Below are 20904 nucleotides of genomic sequence, written 5' to 3'. Positions count from 1 at the left end.
ATGCCCAGTTCTTTTACTCTCTCCTCATTAGGGCAGTGTTTCCAAACCCTGGATCATTTTTGTTGCCCTCATCAACTTTTAGTGTGTGTGCTACTGGGATATTCCTTTCCTTCCTAGGAGACTAGTTGCTTTATTTCGTCCTTGCCTGAGTGTTGACCCAAGCCATTTTGTTGCCTGAGGCAAAGAACAAGATACTACCCTCTCCTGCTTTATATACTAAAGACAACCAGGCTAGTAGGTGCCTCTAGCAATGGGTCAATATCTAGCAATGGGTCAACACTAGGAATGGGTCAATATCTTCCACTGCACCTGAAGGCAGCAGGCATGCCTTGGGGGTGCAGAGTAGGCAGCATGGCAAACACATTTCTGTCCTTCAAAAATAGTCACCTCCCAGTATCTGCCACCTAAAGTGACCACTTCACTTTCTTTACTGGTAGGGTCAACCGTGCCTTGCTGGCTCATCCGTTCCTCTGCTGCTTGGTGGCCCTGTGACAGAGTCAGGGTCATATACTGGCTAGTGCCTCTGACTTCAGTACTAATAAAGCCACACAGCCTTTCCTTGCAAACACCAATAAGGTTTCCCCATTCCCCTGGAAAAAAATACTCCCGTTCATAAATGGGTTCCTACACAGACAACCACATACACACGCGCGCGGAGGGAAAGATTATGCATTTTCCTTCTCAGCAGAGATGTGTATTTACTGCATGGTTATTTAGCCATGACTTGGGCTGGCTGCTTCCTATTCCCTTCTGTGGTGTCATGCAAGTGGTGCTTAAGATGGACATTGTAGTAAATGTGCGCATGGACAGATGAAATAATGTTTTTAAAACATTATTTTATGCCTGACAGTCTGTATATCATTGAAAACCTGAAAGTGCCTGAAAGAATCATATTGAACTAATAAGAGATGCTAGCTGCATTCATAGATAAAGTTTACTGAGGTCATTCCCTTCCTGCAGATCTAGGGTTTAAAGTTGCAGCATACTGCATAATGAAAGAAAAAAGTGCAGATGAACCCTGATGTCCCCAAATAACTTCTCATGGGTATGAAAAGCAGTTGGCTGCAAAAGGGGGTAGTGGAAGGGAACCTTGGAAGGTCAGAGTGCCTCCAATCATTTTGAAGGCACTCTCAGGGGAGGTCACTGAATCCGTGAAGTCAGTGTCACTGTCCCTTCCTTGGAAAACTCACTTGAAAATCTGGGAAAACAGAAGCGCCAGAGGACTAGCGAAGGGCTAACATTGTCCCCATGTTCAAAAAGGGGAAAAAAATGAACCTGGGAATTATAGACCTCTTAGTCTTACATCACTTCCTGGAAAAATTCTGGAACAAATTAATAAAAAAAATCAGTCTGCAAGCATCTTGATGAAAATGCAGTGATTAATAGAAGCCAACATGAATTTATCAAAAACAAATCCTGCTAAACTGTTTTAAGCTCAGTTTTTTGACTGGGAACCTCCCAAATGAACATAGGAAATGCTGAGGAGATAATCTCCTTCTGCTTCAGCAAAGTTTTCAAAATAGTGCCCCATGACTTTCTGATAAGCAAATTAGCGAAAAGTGGACTAGATAAACTATTAGGCAGATCCAATATTGGCGGCCAAATTGGACTCAAAGAGTGCTCATCAATGGCACCTTCTCCCGTGGGTCCAGAAAGCCTAATTTTAATAAAAATAAAAAACCTGCCCCCAGGGAAGAGAGTCCCCAGGCAGCCCAGGACACAGCTAAGGGACGCAGACAAGGGAGAACGCCTTATAAGCCTCTCAGGCTAGTGGCCCCGCCCCTCTGCTTCCTCCTGGCCTCTCTGGCCCCGCCTCCCTTCCTCTCTGCTGCTCCTGTCCTCCCCGCTCCTCTGCCCAGCTCCTTCCTTGCCTTTGCAAGTCCCCTGGCCATGCTCAGCACACTCTCCCAGCCTCTGCCGCTCTGCCAAGAAGCAAGAGCCAAAAGGGCTCCCTAGGGTAGCTCCCTAGGGAAAAATACTCTCCATGTGAGGCTACTGCAGGCAAGAAACATGGAAGCAGATTACTAGTTTGGGGGTGGGGGCAGTTGCTGGTGGATTGGCAGTATCTCTACAGCACCCAAGAGACTTACAGCCGAACAGCACAAGCTGGAATAGGCCCCTGTGTGAGACGGTTTGGAGAAGCTTGATTTATAGCTATGCAGCAGCTAGCATGAGGTGGCAGCCCTTGCTAAGCTGGAAAGGCGCTGGCCTACAGCTGGATGGGCAACTGCATGTGGATGTTGACTGCTATGCATTATTCACACAAACAGGGCTAGTGAGTGCCACTTAGTACAACCTGGAATGCACACCATGGGAGCAAGAGGATTTAGTGCTGAGTAAAAAGGTGAAAGTCAGCAAATATGTCTAGCTCAATGACCCACATTGGAAATAGTTGGCAAACACAGAACTCCACAGGAAAAATCTCCTCCATGAGATCTCTGAACACAGTTGCACAACTTGGGTACAGAGGAAGCATGAATATTTTGAGGGTTTCAAATTTTGAGGGTTAGCTAATTGGTCTCCAAACCTGGGATGGCTAAGTATATGCTTATTATAGGGATAGTAGTAATAGGGATTGTTTGTTGTATGCAATGGTTACCGGTTTGTTTGCAGTACTGCAAAGCTATGCTTCCCAAACCTAATAATGAGAAAATAGTAACATTCGTGTTAGCTAGGTTTGAACACAAGAGAAATAGTGGAGTAGTGTTTCTCACATCAAGATTCTGAAGAAAAGAACAGAAAAGGGAGGGGTTTGTGTAATGTTGGGAAGTAAGTGTTGCACATTTATTCTGAACAATACGGCCCCTGATGGAACCATCACAAGGGCCCTCGAAAGTCTTACTACTCTGGCCCAAGAATTAGCTGAGAATTCAGGAATAGATAGCTCCCTCACAGGTTGGTTTGAATAATGGTTTGGAAGATGGAGAGGCACAATAGTCTCTGTTCTTACATCTTTGACAATGGTGATAGGGATACTCACTGCTCTGGGATGCTGCCTCATTCCCTGTACAAGAGGCTTAGTACAAAGGCTAATAGAGACTGCAGTTTCGAAACAAATGCCTTTAAAACTTCTGCCCTGTAATAACCAGTTGATGCTAATAGATGAAACAGATCCCGAAAGTGAACAAAATCAGGAGAAAGAATGTGAAGTTATATTATCAGGGAGGCCCCTTCTGACTTGCTCCATTTCTATGTTTCTGTGTTCTTACCCACTGATTATTAACCTTACAATGTTTGAAACTAAAATTACAGTCTGAAACTTTAGTAACATACATACATACATACATACATACATATATATAAATTTAAAATCTAGTTGAAGCAGAAACCCTAACCCTTCCCCTGGCCAACTGGGTCTAATTCCACCCAGAAATTCCCTAGTGCCACAGCTCCCAGACCAGACACAGATTTAGCACACAATTATGCAAGAATGAGGAATAAAACAAGTTTAGTAAGAGGTTAAAACATAGAGGTGGAGGGAAATAAAACCACCAGTTAAAAGGATAAAACAGGGTGAAGTGGGGAAGGCATAGGGAAGTTGGAAAGCAACAGTTTTACAATTGAAGCAAATCAAACACCCGCTCTCTCCCAATCCTGGGGTTTTGTTGTACGATTTGGACCCAAAAGCAACAAAGCTAACCCTCTAATCTAGACAGAGAATATCTACCTTCTAGTGAGGTACAACATACAGTGCATCACAAGGCTCTTTGCTGCAAATAGGCAGCAAAATGGATTCCCCAAAGAGGAACAAAGAGCTTCTCTGTCCCCTGACTCATTCCCTCCAACTGACCCATGAAGAGATGGCCCATCTCCCAATCTCTTGAGGCCAACCATTTGCTCCAGCAGCTGGTCATTGGTAATTTAGCTCTGCCATCTCTGGCATCCTTGAGTCCAAGTCTGCAATTCTGATAACTCCCAGGAGTACATCAGAAAGGGTTGTGAATTACTCATGAGACCTTGGGTGTCAGTTTCATGCTGAGCTGGCACCAGAGATTATGACACGTAATAGTTACAGTCTTATTCCTTGCTTGACCTAGGGGAGCCAGGAGATCTGCTTTATGTTGCATTAGTCATTGCGTTCCTGGGGTCCAAGGTAAGTAGGGTACCAAAAATGTTCATTGTGGATTAAGCCTGAGTGTTAATACTTCACATTAAACTGACTTTGCTAGTCTTTATTGGAGAGAGAGGAGGCAATCCATAATTTTCTGAGAACCAGGAGGTTAAATCTTTTGGTTTCTCCTTCCTCTGAAATCAGGTCATTCTAGCTGTTTCAACTCTATTCCTTTTCCTTTCATTTTAAATCTATTTCCACCTCCACAACCCACCATTTTCATCAGCACAAGAGTTTTGCTCTATAATTTCCATAGGTTTGTCCTCCTTATTTGGCAAATGCTAATTTCCCTGTTTTTAATGTCTCTTGTAACAAGTATACTAACCCATGTGCTACAGGGTATATTACCAAGCTATTTTTCCCTTCTCTAATGTGGAAATGAAATTACGTAAGAAATAAACCTATGTTTTTGGACCTTAAAAAGCATTTGAACCTATTTCTCCATTTTAGTCATAGTTATTCCCCCTAAATGCATATCTCATGTTAAACATTCTCTTAGATCTGCATTTGTCAGTGCACATATATATATGGAAACTAATGTGTATATATGAATGAATATATGACAACAATCCTGTGAATATTTTGGCTACCTAGAAACTGATAATGTGAAGTTATCACATTATCACAGGGAATAAATAAGACCTTCAATAAAATATTGCAACATAAAGTACTCCTGTATAGGGTTCCAGCCCTGCAGCCCTTTTCTAGTGTACTCCATTCTATTCTCTCCGATTCCCAATTTTCTGTACTGTCCCCTGCTGACACCCCTCAGTATTTTGGCTACATAGGTACTGAAATTCATCCATTCAAGTTGAGAAAGAGAGAATGATGAAATAACTTGATAGCAGCTGTCTTACAGCACAATGTTATACAAGTTTCCTCAGAATAAGTTCAACTAAATTTATTGGTTTTACTCTTAAACAAATGTGCATAGGTTTAAGGCCCTAATGAGAGTATATGCAAGGCTTCATTAATATTTTGTAATTGCTATGAGACAACATTAATATGGACCTGAATTCTGAAAAATCACAGTCCTATAAAAATATCAGCATTTTCTTTTATTCTAGCTACCAGAACAATTTGTGTAACACCAAAGGTGAAATTTGTCTGAACTTGAAACAAGCCTGTAACAGAAAATGATAAAAAGATCATACAAATACAATTTCTATCATACCTGGAATTTCCCCTGAATTTGAAAAGTTTTGCAAATAATGAGGAGGAGGAGGAGTAAATAAGGATCAACAAAATCCTTAAACAAAGTAGCCATATGACTAATTTTATCTTCTTTATCACAGGCACAGCATGTAAGTCTATGGTTTGACTTATAAGGAATTGAGGAGAAAAACAGGGCAAAGAAATTTTCCTAAAAGGCAAAATAAATGAGAAACTCTTTACTGTGTTTAAATCATTACCTGGTCTTCAAAGTCAAATTCAGTATCAGAAATGTCACCAGGGTCCACAATGAGATGATGGTCAACCTTACATGGACCTAAAGAGAAAAAGAATTTTTAAAATAAAACTGGAAGATTTCACTTTGTATGATGGGATATGAAAATGTTGCATATATAAATTACTGTGTTAGGAGAAGAATTTCAGTAAAAGAATAATTGTCTATATATTTTCCAGAGGGATACTTTAAAAGATTTATTACAAATACCTATTCAAGTTTACATTTTAACACTTATCTCCAAATTTGCAATATTTAATTCTAAAATACAGAGAACCTTAGAGAAAAGAGGGGTGAGTAAGCACCACAGTTAGTGGAAAGAGCTTGAATAGTTGTGGGTCTTCTAATGTGACAGACATTCCAATCTAAGCAGACACCTGAGTTCAAACACAACTATTTAGACTACAGTCTTAGAACCACTTACAATATAATCCTAATGACTTCAATGAGTCTTATTTTGAGTAGACACATATAGGGTTGCAATTTTAGATGTGACAATTTTCATTCCCTAAAACTGTTAGGCTGCAATCCTATAGTCACTTACCTGAGAATAAGTCCTATTGAATTCCATGTGCATTATTTCTGACTAGAAATTTAGGAATGAATGTACTCTTAAGGCAGTTACCCTAAACATATTTAATGGGGAGAAAACCTCATGAAGCACAGCATGTTAACTTCTCAGTAAACATGCACTGGGTAGTGCTGCATCACAGGAAATAGCAACACCTATTCCAAAGAGGGGAAAAGTGATGTATCCTCCCTCTCTTTACTTCACCATGACATAATATTTCACTGCCCTCCAAATAAGGAAGCAAGCTTCTAAACTGCAATTTACCAAAACAAGTAGCAATGGTAGGTTTAGATCTAGGAATTAACTACATTAACAGAAGTGGGTTTATTTACCCTCTCCTTCCCACAGCAGCCCCTCCAGACCCCTAAAGTGCCACATAGAAAGTCAAGGGGTCCTTGTAAAAGCCACCCCAGAGTCCCCATTTTCCTGTGGCTGGCAAGGTTCACCTTTCCACCCTGCTTTCCTGGTCTCCAAACACTTGTCCAGACACTGGATTTAGCACACAACAACCCAAGTGTTGGGGAAAATCTATTTATTAAAAGATAGGGTAAACAAGATAGGTGTGGGGTCTTAAAACATTGTAATACATGCACATGGTAGGCATGTCATGAGCAGAGCCAGCTGGAGCCAGAGGTCAGACTAGATGGTCCAGGAGACCCCGTCTGACTTGCTCTGTTTCTGTGTTTCTAATACACAACATGCACAACAACAGGGTGGGAAAGGGAACAGAAAACTGGAGTGCAGCAATTTCACTGGACCCTTATGGTCTTAGCTTCCCCCAAAGACCCCTCCAGGCCAGTTGGCCACCTCAGACTCAAAATAATAAAGCTAGCTGTTCCTAAAACTAACAGGATATACAATACTCAACATAGCCTCCTTCCTTGTAGAATAGCACAGCATTCTTTCGCAAAGCCTCTGGCAATAACAGGGAACCTCTTCTCAGAGAGGAACCGTGATCTGTCCCAGCTGCCTGCTTTTATTCTATTAGATCAAACATATGTCTCATGGGTAACATCTCCTGACATTACCCAGGCAAGAATGGTATAGTCTTTAGGCCTGAAATCTCCAGCCTTGGAGGGGAGTGTGAATGGTTCTGTCCTTGGAAGTAATTTACAGTTTCTTGGGGCTTTCTGTCTTCCAAGACTTGGTGCCTTACTTTCCTTGAATTGCCACCTGGCTGGAGCAGCTAGGCCTCTGCCTCAAGTGTTAACTCTTCCCTGGCCGAGGCACCATCATTCTGCTCTTCATTACAATCCTACTGGATAGCTACTTGTGGAGTTTGAATGTGGGAGCAAGGCAAGGGGGGATCCCTCAAAATTAGGCATAGAGTATGCCAAATGCTTCCTTTTATAGAAGGCAGCTCCTGAATCCAACAAGGATTACACCATGCTTTTATTAATTGAGAATTACATAACAGGAAGAATACAATCTATTGCCCTAGACAGTACAATTTCTGTAGTGGTCCTTCATCAGCTAAGTCTGGCATGCTGTGGGATGGATATCTGAATTTACTGTGTACTGAGACCTGAACAGGCAAATCAGATCTCTGTTGCTGTACCCTTAAATTCTTAACCATCTATCTATGGCAATCAACCGACTAGATTTTTAGTTTTGCAGGATTTTAGACCTGCAAAGAATGAATGTCCAGATCCAAAGGGGAGTGTACAATCAAACATTCAACAGTTTATTAACAGCAAACAGTTATTCTTAATACAACAGCCCTGAGGGGCAGCTAGTTTAAGACCAACTACAAAGAAACAAGGCATATACAGAGTGTTTTATGGAGTTGGTGTCACTTATGCATTGCAGGGAGGGGAAGAGGACTATTTATTTAAAACATTTGTATGCAGCCCAATTGTGCCATAGCACCTCTGGGTGGCTCACAACCACAAGATAAAAACAAAATAAAAACATAGCAAAACCATAAGACATTAAAAACAATAAAATACAGCAAAAATACAAAACCAAGGTCTTATGGCAATTAGTTATTAGGTTTTTTTTAAGGAAGGTCTTCACCTGGCTCCAAAAAGAAAGCAAGGAAGGCACCAGGTGAATCTCCTTGGGGAGAACATTCCAAATATGGAGAGCAGCTGCAGAAAAAGCCCTCCTCCTAGCGGCCATCCCTCTCACCTCCTTCAGGGATGCTCACACAGGAGGGCCTCCTGCACAGAACTCAAAGGCCAGGTAGGGACACATGGATGCAGGTGCTTCCTAAGATAGCCAGGGCCTAAGCTGTTTAGGGCTTTATATGTCAACACAAGCACCTTAAATTGGGCCTGGGCCAATTGGTAACCAAGGCAGAACTTTCAGTGTAAGTGTTATGTGGGCTGCTCTAGAGGCTTCTGTCACCAACTGAGCAGTCCTATTCTGTACAAATTGTAATTGCTGGACCATCTTCAGGGACAGCCCCACATAGAGTGCATTGCAGTAATCTATTTTACCAGGGCATGGGTGACTGTTTTCAGGCTCTGTTAGTTCAGGGAGGGATGAAGCTGGTATATCCTCCTTAGCTGGAGGAAAGCTCACCTGCTATTCCAGGGACAAATCTGGGTTCAGGAGCACCCCAAGACTGAGGACCCTCTCCCTTAGGGGGAGTGCAACCCCATCAAGGACAGGGCAATGCCCCTCCAACCTGTCAGATGACCCCCCCTACTAGCAGCACCTCCATCCTGTCAGAATTTAGCCTCAGTTTATTGACTCTCATCCTGTCCATTATCGAGCTCAGACCCTGGTTCAGGATGGCAACAGCCTTACCTGGATGAGATGTAAAAGAAAGGTAGAGCTGAGTATCATCAGCATATTGTTGAATCCTCAGCCCAAATCTCCAGATGACCTCTCCCAGAGGCTTCATATAGATGTTAAAGAGCATGGGGGACAGCACTAAGCTCTGCAGTACCCATGGTGGAACTGCCATGGTGCAGAGCAACAGTCCCCCAGGACTACCTTCAGGACTTGGCCAGCCAGCTAGGAGTGGAACCCACTGCAAAGCAGTGCCTCCAGCCCTGACCCCAGACAATCTGTCCAGAAGGGCACCATGGGCAATGGTGTTGAAAGCTGCTGAGAGGTCAAGGAGAACCAGCAGGGTCACACTCCCCCTGTCCCTATCCCTGCAAAGTTCAGCATACAGGGTGACCAAGCCTGTCTCCATCCCAAACCCAGGCCTAAAGCCCAATTGAAATGCATCCATATACTCCATATCCTCCAAGGGTGCCTGCAGGTGCCTGGCCACCACCTGCTCCAACACGTTGCCCAGAAAGGGGAGATTAACAATGGGTCATTAGTTATCCAGTACACCTGGATTCAGGTGTGGCCTTTTAAGGAGTGGTCTCACTACTGCCTTCTTTAAAAGGGCAGGGACCACTCCCTCTTTTAATGAGGCATAGTCAGCCCACTGGACCCAGGGTCAAACCCCATCAGATTTCCCAATCAACCAAGATGGGCAAGGGTCAAGGAGGCATGTGGTGAATCAAACAGAGCTAAGCACCTTGTCCACATCCTCAGGTCTCAGTAACTGGAACTCATCCAATAATGGACCATTAGATGGTACACTAGACACATCTGGAGGTTGCACTGCACAATTGGCAGAGTCAAGCTCTAGGCAGATCTGAGTGATTTTTCCCTCAAAGTGCAAAGCAAATTTGTTACACAGAGCTGCTAAGGGCACTGGGGTCTCATCCGGAGAACCAGATTGTAGGAGGCCCCGGACCCCTCAAAAAAGCTCAGCTGGACAGCATTGCAAGGAAGCAATAAGGGAGACAAAGTATTCCTGTTTGCCTGCCTTATCGCCACTAAGTAGGCTCAGTAATGAGGTCTTAAATGTGTTCAATCAGCTGTCTCCCTACCTGCTTCATTGCAGAAATGTCAAAAAAATCATCAGGAAAACATCATGACACATCACAAGCTTCAGCAAAACATTAAAAAAAAAAACAATCAGCAGTTACAGATTTTAACAGGTTTCAATGTCTGCTTTTTAAAATTTGAGGTAGGAAATTCCAGAAAGACAATGAATGATCCATTCCCTGAAGCCATTAACAAGAGGGCCACGTTCCAGGCAGTAGCAAGCAGAAACGTTTTTTTGGATTTGAACTAGTTACATTATATCTTCCTCCTGCCACCTGTGCTCAGCATTTGAGGAAGCAATCAGCCAGCTGGTGACTCATTTCCATATCCTGGGGTTTTTCTCCTTTTCCCATAAAAGGAACATGAATGGAAAAACCATTGATATTTGGGGGGGGGGCGCGGCGGTGAAGGAAGGGAGGCAAAGATTTCTGTATTCCAATATATAAAACTATTACTTTTACGAGGAAAACTCCAACATTTTCAGAAGCTTATTTCTGTTCAATGAGTGATTTATTCTTCCTGAAGGTGTCCATGCCCCCATATCTATTTTATCCCATGAAGAAAAATAGAATTGGCTCTCATTTCTGGTTCCCAACTCAGAGCAGAGCAGAGCAACCTGCTCCAGAGAAAGCTGTTTAGAATGCTGGGCTGAGAGCAAAAAAATGAAATGCCAAACCCTCCACACAAAAACAAGAAACCAAATGCATCGCTACAAAATGGGCAATACTTGGCTCATCGTTACTGCAAAGGAAAGAAATCTTGGGGTTGTTGCAGATCACAAGCTAAACTTGAGCTATCAATGTGATGCAGCTGCAAAAAGGGCAAAAAGTGTCTAGTACAGGACACTAAGTTATACCATTCCACTGTCTAGTCATTTCCTGAATGCTTCTAGCATAGGAGAGTTCATAATAATCCATAAGAAACCATAATAAAACGGGACCATATAGACTGAATCACTAAGGTTACATAAACAATGGACCAAGGAGACTCCACAGTGGTGATGACTCTCAGAACAAGTGGCTATTATCTCTGATGCATCTTGGAAAACATGAGAAGTGCCAGACGACTGGAGAAGGGCTAACGTTGTTCCTGTTTTCAAAAAAAAAAAAAAAAAAGCGGGGGTTGGGGGAATGAACCTGGGAACTACAGACCAGTTAGTCTCATATATCAATCCCTGGAAAAATTCTGGAGAAAAGTATTAAAAAATCCATCTGCAAGCATCTTAAAGAAAATGCAGTGCTTAATAGAAGCCAACATGAATTTAGCAAAAATAGATCCTGTCAGACTAATTTAATCCCACTTATTGGCTGGGTAACCTCCCAAATGGACAAAAGGGACACTGTGAACATAATCTACCTAGACTTAAGCAAAGCTTCCAACATAGTGCCACACAACATTCTGATAAGCGAATTAGAAAAGCTGGATCCAAAATTGGCTGCTGAAGTGGACATGAAGAGTGCTCATCAATGGCACCTTCTCAAATTGGATGGAGGTCACAAGTGGGGCTCCTCAGGGTTCAGTCCTGGGCCCAGTGCTTTTCAACATCTTTATTAGAGATGAGGAAGTGCAAGGAAAGATAATCAGATTTGATACAAAACTGGGTGGAACAGCAAACGACTTAGAAGACAGAATGAAGATCCAAGGCAATCTTGATAAACCTGAATGCTGGGCTGAAAGCAGCAGAATGAGATTCAATAAATGTGAGTGAATAGATAGGATTCCCCATGTTAGAGTGGGGAAAGTAGCCTTTTTTTCTGCCTTCTAACCTTGAGGCAAACTGGATGGAAAATATATGTTTAAGTTGTAACTGCAAAATCTATTTAAATAACATGCAGAATTTTATAGGTTCTTTGGTATATAAACTATCCAAACTTTTTTACCAATGTAGTTAATATGCTTAATACATGGACTGGGTAAAATCCAACATAAAGCCTAATTTGTGTAAACCCATTTAAAAGAATGGGGCTTAAGTTAGGTGTCTTAAAGGCTCTATTCTAAAGAAGACTTATGTTTTACTGATTATGAAAATCGCTACCCTTCTGCCTCAGGCTAAATAAAATACCTTGTCCTTTAATCATTTTTTCTTGAGAAGGTGGTTCTTCAAAGGCGATGGCCAAAAAGTTTCTTGGTTCTCTTGCAGATGTTAACTCACCAGGTCCAATGAGCTGGACCCAATGGCCTTCCTGGCCTCTTCCAACCCTACTATTCTATGAAATTGTCATAAAGCCTATTCCTTGAGCTTTTCCTCATCAGATTGCATCCTGTCCCCCACCACAGGAGAGAACAGGTCATGATCAGGTGACACTCTTTCACATACCTATACATCACTGTAAGATCCCCTCTGAGTCTCCTCTAGGCTGAAAAGTACCAGCTCCCACAATATTTTGGCCCAAGCATCAACATTTTTTGAGCTTGAAAACATGCAATTTTATGCAAGCTAGGCTGAATCTAGTATTGAAATAGTAATCAACTCACCTGCCTTAGATTCTTGAATGGGAAAAATTTTGTTGTCAACTGCTATGCTTATGTCACGAAATACTTCTTCCTCATCTCCATCAGCATCAAACTAGTGACAAAAGAAAAAACCATCAGGCTTTAGAAAAGGAACACTTACTTGACCATGTGCTATGGTAGAATATGGGCATATAACAAAGACCTTTGGAGCATATATTTACATCTCAGACATAGCACCTCAAATCACTATTATTTACCTGTGTTACCTGCCTTGTCTTCAAGATACTAAACATGGCAATGTCATGCAATGGGATTCTACCATTTTATTTGTTTTACATTTATATACTGCTCCTATAGCCCTTCAGGGCTCTCTGGGGAAAGGGAGGGGTGTATAATCCAAAATAAATAAAAACAATCATAATATTCATTCGATAAAAACCATGCAATACCATACAATAAAAATGCAATACAATCTAAGAGACAACTACAATAGTCAGCAAAGCAGTGATAAAAACAGCAGTGGTAAAAACAATCATTAAATAATAATTCAAATGCTAAAAATATAAAAAGTTGTATTCCTAAAATGTCTGGTTAATAGAAATGTCTTTGCCTGGCATTGAAAAGATAATAATGAGGATGTAATTCCCTGGGGAGCATATTCCATAAATGGGGTACCACCAACCGAGAAGGCCTTTCTCCTGTTTGCCACCCCCTCAACTCTTGGTGGGAGGCAATTCCTGAGAAGGATCTCTGAAGCCAATCTTAGTGGTCAGGTAGGAACATATGGAACTGGGCATAGGTGTATTATGCTCACAACCACCTTGTGAGTTAGATTAAGCTAAGAAGTAATAAATGACCCATATAGTTATCCATTGACTTTCATGGCTGAGTGATTCCAGACTGCCCTAATTCAAGTCCTATATTCTATCCAATATACCATGTTAACAAAGTTAGGTACCCTGAGGTCAAGGTATATCGTACCTTTAAACATGCCAGGCTATACCATACCTTAAAAATAGTTGATTGGGCTATTGATGAAGGGACATCCATATAAGATTTAAAGCTACATGAACAGCCAGCTTGTTACCACTTCATTTTCCCAGGTAACCAACATTAATCTAGTTTTATAATTGTGAATATAATTGTGAATGAAACTATATTATTTAAAAAAATAATTTAAACTTTTCTATGCTGTCCTTTGCAACAAGCCTCAGGATGGCTTACAAAAGGTAAAAACAGTAATATAAAATACAATTAAAAACATTCAAAAATAGCACAACATAAGCAACAGTTCATAACTAAAGAAAAAAAGGAAAGAAAGAAAATCTGACTGTGTAGGATTACTATTATTAAAATTATTGATATTAATTATTAAAATTGTGGCTAAATAAAAATAATAATCTGGTTTGATCAAACCACAGTTCTCCATTATAACCAAATTGAACAAATGGCCAAGATCAGTTTTGAAACCTAGGATCAAATTGTAGTTTGCATGGCAGGAAAAACAAGGTTATGAAAGAGTTATTACAGAAAGGCCTTTTATGTGGTCTGTTGTACATATAAGGATTTTTTTCAGGCAGTGTATGAGGAATGTGTTTATGTCAGGAACAGAACAGATGGCAGTGATGCTGGCCCTATTACATGGACTCATTTTGTGTAAAATGCTTGAAAATGTGTCTGCTTTCTTTGGCTACTTGAAGGAACCTGTCAAGCTAGAAGACTTGGGGAGCCCTGCTATCTTATTTGTTGGTGTGTGCTTACTTGCATTTTGCATATTCAAACCACAACCGGGGGTCCCCATGTCATCCAAAACTAGCTACCACAGATTAAGTGGGGGTTAACTGCTCCCACATAACTCTTGATCTTGTAGGATTACACAGGTTGGTAAACTTAATCCTCACGTAACCCACAGTGGCATGCACTTTGACTCACTATCATCCAAAAACTCATAGTAGGCTGTTTTAATCATCTGACAGAATGTTTCAGTCCAAACAGAATCATGCAACAGAATGTTTCAGTCCAAACAGTAAACTATAATTTATCATTATAAGAATAAACATAACCTCTTATCGCTGCCCTTGTCAACTGGAATAGCTATCAGGCATTTGGAAGCTTTTACTATGGCTACTTTTAGGTACAGTTAGAGAAGTAAGACAACTTCAAAGCAGAGTTAACAAGCTGGCTTGTTTTCACTTACCTTAGTTAAGATTAAGCACAGTTTAGCATTTGATGGCACACTAAACTGCAGTTAATTTAGGGGGAAACAGAAGAGTCCAGTCTCTCCTTTGTGGCTACATGGAAGAACAAAGGAGAGGAGGCAGGAGAGACAGACCTCTGATGGTGTGGAGCTAGGCTTATTGTTATAATAATATACCATGGTTACATCTGAATACTGCCATTCTATCTAATATCAGCAAGCTAGTGAGGAAAACAGCATAAACAGCATGCATTTCTTAAGGAAGATTAGATTCTTTAAATAAAAAGACTGAAAGCAGAAAAGTGTCAAAGAGTCTTAATTAATTGTGTTATGTGATTAATTAAAGATCTATACCTTAGATTAAAACTAAATCTGAAGTATTCTGGTACTCTGTTATGACACAAAAGCAATTAAATTAAAGTAGGAGCCATAGCAATTAGAACTGAATGCTAACTGAGGGATACAAGGAGTTGTATTCAAACACATCTAGAGGGTGTTAGATTGGGAAAGGTGATATACCGAGTTGATTATAGCTTGGTGCATTGCAGTTAATGGACTTAAGAATGCCTGACTGCTTAGGGTAGGGCAGAAATCTTATTTATACTTACTTAGTAGGAAGCTTCATTGAACTGTGGGAGTTACTTCTAAGTAAACATGCACAGGATTGGGTTACACAGCTTTTAATCTGTTGATTAAAACAATCACAGTTTCTGATTCTGCTTTTTACATAGATGCTCCTGAGTGAAATCTACTTACCTATTTTTTAAATGTTCCAAGAAAACTGCCATGTTTAATTGGAAGTTCTCTTGCTGTGAGGGTAAGAAAGGACTAATGAGAAGGTTTGCATTGTGACGAGTGGGTGATTATTTAGCATTATGTGATCAAATGGGAGAAGAGGTCCATGCTGCTGATCCAGCTTATGATTGCATTTTAATTGCTTTTTAAAATTTAATGACAGATATGCTGAGTGTCTTTGACAAAAGAAATTTCCCATTCTGTTCCCTGAATCAGTTCCTAGCCAAGCAAGCTAATTATTTTTTAAAGTACACCTGGCATCTCTTTATTTTCCCAGCATTATTACATGTGTGTTCTGAAAACTGTTTTCTGTTTTCTTCCAACTGTTATCAGAAACCATAATGAAACTGAACCATATAGACGGGAGTGTCTTGGACCACATTCATGAAGAAAAATGGTGGATATATATATTCCCCTCAGGTTTTCTACTTATTTTGGGTCATCAGCTTGCTAATTTAGAGTAGTCTTCCCCAAGCTAGTGGTTTTCAAATGTGTTGTACTACAACACCCATCATCCCCTTCTGCTCTAGCAACAAATGATAGTTCCAAATCACTTGGGACTTTCTGGAAATGTACATTGGTGCATGTTAGCAAAAAGGGTGAGGGGTTACAAAATGCTGACATTAGTCCAGAACTAGCACAGCCCAAAGATTGAAAAAAGTCTTCCATCTTTGCCTTAGTGTGGGAAAGTTCATAATCTCCCTAGGTAATAAGTTCCATAGTCGTACTGCTCTGACCATGAGGAATTTTTTCCTGGTATCTAGAATGAATTTAGTTTCCTGTAACTTAACTCTGTTTTTCTGTGTCCTGCACTCTGGAATGAATGCAAAGAGATCTTTTTATTTTCTTAACATAAGCAAAATATGAAAAGAAGAAAATTATATGTAAAATAAAGTAAAATAGAATAAAGTTGCCAAGGGATTTTAAACATGCACAACCAATACATTCAAACCCACACATTTATCTTTCTTTCTGTCATTCAGCAGAATGACAAACTTCATTTTTAAGATGTTAAACTAATTCAGATTCAAGAGTTAAACTAATTAAAAATAAAATTAGAATCTACCTTGCAGATGCCTTCCCTTCCTCCCTTCCCAATAGGATAACAAAAGTCTTTGACCTTGAGGATTTGGAAAGACCACACTATAGTTGGTCTTTTTTACAGACTTGATGAAACCAACATTTTGGAATCAAAAGAGTCTACCCAAATGAGTGACATAGTTCCTTCTTCAACCATGCCTGTGACAAATTTCTTTGATCCAGTCATACTACCATGAACAGATTCCACTTTGCTTTTCATAAAAAAATTAAAAAGAGACATTTTGGCAAGATGCAAATTGGTTTACAAAATCCATTCTGGTTCCAGACTCCTAGAGCAGAGCAAGCTGCCCCAGGATACAAGCAGCCAAGCTCCCAGGGAGCAAGTGAGCAGGGAGAGAAAACAGGAGTTTGGTGGAGGAGTTTAGCATGGGAGGACCCTAACATTTCCCCACCTTCCTTTCTGTACTTTCATCCCCCTTATTCCCCCACCACACACACACACACACACAGTTATTTTCCTCATAACACTCTCTCATTTACCAGTAGGACTGTATTGCTAACCTTTAGCAAAGACAGGAGAAAGCACCAGCTGTCACAACAGCCCACCCCAAGACAGAATCACTTAGTTCTTCTGTGTAATCTTGCCACCTCTTCTTAATCTCTTTTGCCTCTTAGGTCTCTGCCATTTTGGTCCTTTATCGTGCCCATCTTTGCATGAAATGTTCCCTTTGTATCTCCAATTTTCTTGAAGAGAGCTCTAGTCTTTCCTATTCTATTGTTTTCTTCTATTTCTTTATACTGTTCATTGAAGAAGGCATTCTTATCTCTTCTAGCTATTCTCTGGAATTCTGCATTCAGTTGGGTGTATCTTTCTCTTTCTCCCTTGCCTTTCGCTTCCCTTCTTTCCTCAGCTATTTGTAAAGCTTCCTCGGACAGTCATTTTGCTTTCTTGCATTTCTTTTTCTTGGGGATGGTTTTAGTTGCTAATTCCTGTACAATGTTGCGAACCTCCGTCCATAGTTCTTCAGGCACTCTGTCTATCAGATCTAATTCCTTAAATCTATTTGTCACCTCTACTGTATATTCATCAGGAATATGATTAGGTCATACCTGGGTGGCCTAGTGCTTTTTCCTACTTTCTTCAATTTAAGCCTAAATTTTGCAAGAAGAAGCTCATGATCTGAGCCACAGTCAGCTCCTGGTCTTGTTTTTACTGACTGTATAGAGCTTCTCCATCTTTGGCCGCAGAGCACAGGTGGAAGGCTAAAGCAGGATGTGAACTGTGGATAGCGAGGGATGCCAAGAACAACACAAAAGCCTTCTTCAGTTACATCAAAAACTAAAGACATGTGAAAGAGAAGGGTGTCCAGCTAATTAAAATGGATGGCAGATAACAGATGACAAGGAAAAGGCAGAAGCGCTCAGTTCTTCCTTTTCCTTAGTCTTCTCCCAGAAAAAAGTCTACAACCAAGAGGAAGTAAAAGCTGAAAGTGAGAGATGGCAGCCCAGCATTGACAGACAAATGGTCAAGGAATACCTAGATGGAATAAACAAGTTCTAATCTCCATTGCCTGATGAACTCCATCCCAGACTCATAAAAGAGCTAGTGGAGGAACTCTGAGTAACTGGTTATTAGCTTTGATACATTTTGGAAAACAGGAGATGTGCCAGAAGACTGGCTAGCATTGTCCCTATCATTAAAAAGGGGGAAAAGGTGAACTTGAGAACTACAGGCTATGAAGTGTCTGTAGTTCCAGGGACATCTATCCCTGGAAATTTCTGGAGACAATTATTAAAGAATGAGTTTGCTAACATGTTGAAGAAATTGCAGTGATTCATAGAAGCTAACATGGATTTTACAAAAATACATCCTGTCAGACTAATTTAATTTCATTTTTTGACTGGGTATCCTCCCAAATGGACACAGAGGACACTGTGGACATAATCTACCTAGACCTTAGCAAAGCTTTCGACTAGTGCCCATGACATTCTGATTAGCAAAAACTGGACTTTAGCCTAGATCATACTGAGCTTGCCTACTATTCCCCTGGTTGATTCTAGAGAGTGAGTGCAGGTTCATGTGTCAGCAGTTCTCATTTGATCACTTTTGGGAGTGTGTAGAAGCACTGTCTGGCTAGTAGACATACCAGATTTTTAAGGAAGGCATTGTTTGTGTCAATCAGCACCTTCATGTTGGAGCTTTTCCCATGCCTACAGCAATGGAAGCAACCCATTGTAATAGGAACATCAATGATCAGGAATGCAATGCACACAGTTTACAAAAAAGGTGCACTCTGGTGATTGTGGCAGAGTCACAAGCTGTACCCGCTGAAGTTGATTGCATGAGAGCCTCCATCATGTGTGATCAAAGATTTGAAATACCTATTCTCAGAACAGCATTCCACTGTCAACCCCTAATTATTTAAGTTTAATTTTTAAAATTGAGTTAATGGGTTTGTAACCTGAGTTTTCCTTCCATTTACAGAAAGAACTCTGGTTCATAGGTTTATTCTACCCTGTAATCTCAGCACCATCTTTCATGTTGTTCTGGGGAGCCTGGAAACAATTCAGAGGAAGCTGAAGGGCACAGAAGGCTACAAGGAAAAGGGGGATCAAGGTAGATCCCATGAATAATTCTGTTTAGGGTCAAAGCTATGAGGTACATGCTACAGAGACCTCAAAATATGCCATGTTCTTTCCTTTGTTTAAAGAAACCCAATGGTCTCTTGATAGTACTAAAATCATCTTTATCTCAGAATTTAGAAGACCACTAGTTTTTTGAAATGGGGCACTTCACATATGAAATTTGCCTATGCAGATATAGTTAAAAGCACCATTTTTACATGAAGAAACCCTGTTAATTAGAAATCTAGTGATTATTTTCAACATCACCATCTCTGTACCAAAGCTCTCACAGCAGTTCAGCAATGGTGGATTCCTAATACTTTACACATGATTAAAATACACAAGCTGCATCACACTATATGTAGGTGCCTGCATAAACTAGCATACACCTCTAAGTGCCATGATGCGGCCATTTGGCAACTTTCACGTGGTTGTTCTCATGGCTCCTTGAACTGCAGTTCAATTACTTTTCATACTTCCAAGTTCTACTGAAATTTTCATCAGGTTGAATTAGTCCCTTCCATTCTTTCTTACAAAGATGTTTAAGTAAGCCTGACTCTGGCATAATATTAATATTAATATTAATTAATATTTCATCTACAGACAGAAACAGTCACTTGTTAAAAGAAGTGCGTATTTTAGAAATATGAGCAAGAACTATTTGGATCTGTTTAGTGTTCATCATGGCCAGTTTACTGGAATCAGTGAATCACTAGTCCTGAGATGGTACACAAAGTTTTTATGGGATTTTGAAAGCATACTTTCCCAAAGAACATCTCAATTTCCAAATAAATGACACTGTTGCCTTGACAGAAAACTCATGGTTTCAGCCACTTCATTTTACTTAGAGAAAATAAGCCATACATGCTGACTGGCATAACTGAAAAGAGTACAATCTATTATTATTTATTTATTAAATTTATGCATCACTTCCCACCACTAAAATCAGCCTCAATATCTGGAAGTTCGTGATTATAGTAACAAAATCCGAAAAAATAATATAAACCATAATTAGTACAATAATGCAAATACAAATAAAACCACAAAATATAACCTAAATATAATGCAACATGAAAATGGTCATACACAAGACACAAAATCTTCCCATGGTCACAGCCTAGAATGAACAGCACAACAGTTGGGTATAACTGATGCCCAAATGCCTGGAAAATTAAGTCTTTGAGTCATGCCAAAAAGATGAAAGTGTTGGTGCCAAATAAGCTTCTTTGGGGTGAGCATTTCATAAACACAGGCTTTGAAATAAATTAAAATGGTGAAGAACCATAGGAGTTTGTCCAGTCCCTTGAGCAATATTAGAACTTCAATTCTCACATATTTCTATTACATAAACTTGAACCAGATACGTTATAGAATACAAGCATCATACAAAGGTAGCTGGACTTACCTGCAGGACTGGTGTGGGGAATCTTTCCAAACAATAAATATGGGGATTACAGTACCACTCTGCGGCCGTTTTTTATGCTTGCTTATCCTGTGTATCCCAAACCTGCTTTCAGCCTTTAACACTCTGATCCCAACCTACCTTAAGGGTCAACTTGTATATTCCATGTAGTTTAATTATTTTCCCCAGTGCCTGTTTTAAAATGCAAAACCACCATGCCTTCAAATTGAGTGAAAGACTAGAACAGACAAAAGAGCTATTTATACTTAATATCCTTCTGCAGCCATGTATTGGTTAAAGATCACCTCCCAGTATCTCCCCCCACCCACACAGTTGGGAAAACCCTAAACCCTAAAGTAGTGAACATACACCCATATGAGAGAGAGAGAGAGAGAGAGAGAGAGAGAGAGAGAGAGAGAGA

At 40.4% G+C, this 20904-nt stretch overlaps 1 protein-coding gene across 1 annotated transcript in view; it reads right to left on the bottom strand.

Annotated features, from left to right (window-relative positions):
- Nucleotides 1–20904, bottom strand: part of AK5 (adenylate kinase 5) — an 84967-nt gene that overhangs the window by 31529 nt on the left and 32534 nt on the right. The window contains exons 7-8 of the mRNA XM_044440980.1: nucleotides 12445–12535; nucleotides 5524–5600 (exon numbers count right to left, since the gene is read on the bottom strand). Of these exons, the coding sequence (XP_044296915.1) occupies nucleotides 5524–5600; nucleotides 12445–12535 (168 nt within the window). The remainder of the gene's footprint in view (nucleotides 1–5523; nucleotides 5601–12444; nucleotides 12536–20904) is intronic.

Source organism: Varanus komodoensis, unplaced genomic scaffold, assembly GCF_004798865.1.
Source record: "Varanus komodoensis strain SLA01 unplaced genomic scaffold, ASM479886v1 scaffold1, whole genome shotgun sequence".
NCBI lineage: Eukaryota > Metazoa > Chordata > Lepidosauria > Squamata > Varanidae > Varanus > Varanus komodoensis.
The sequence above is the reverse complement of the archived record's forward strand: the minus strand, read 5'-3'. Positions and strand labels throughout refer to the sequence as shown.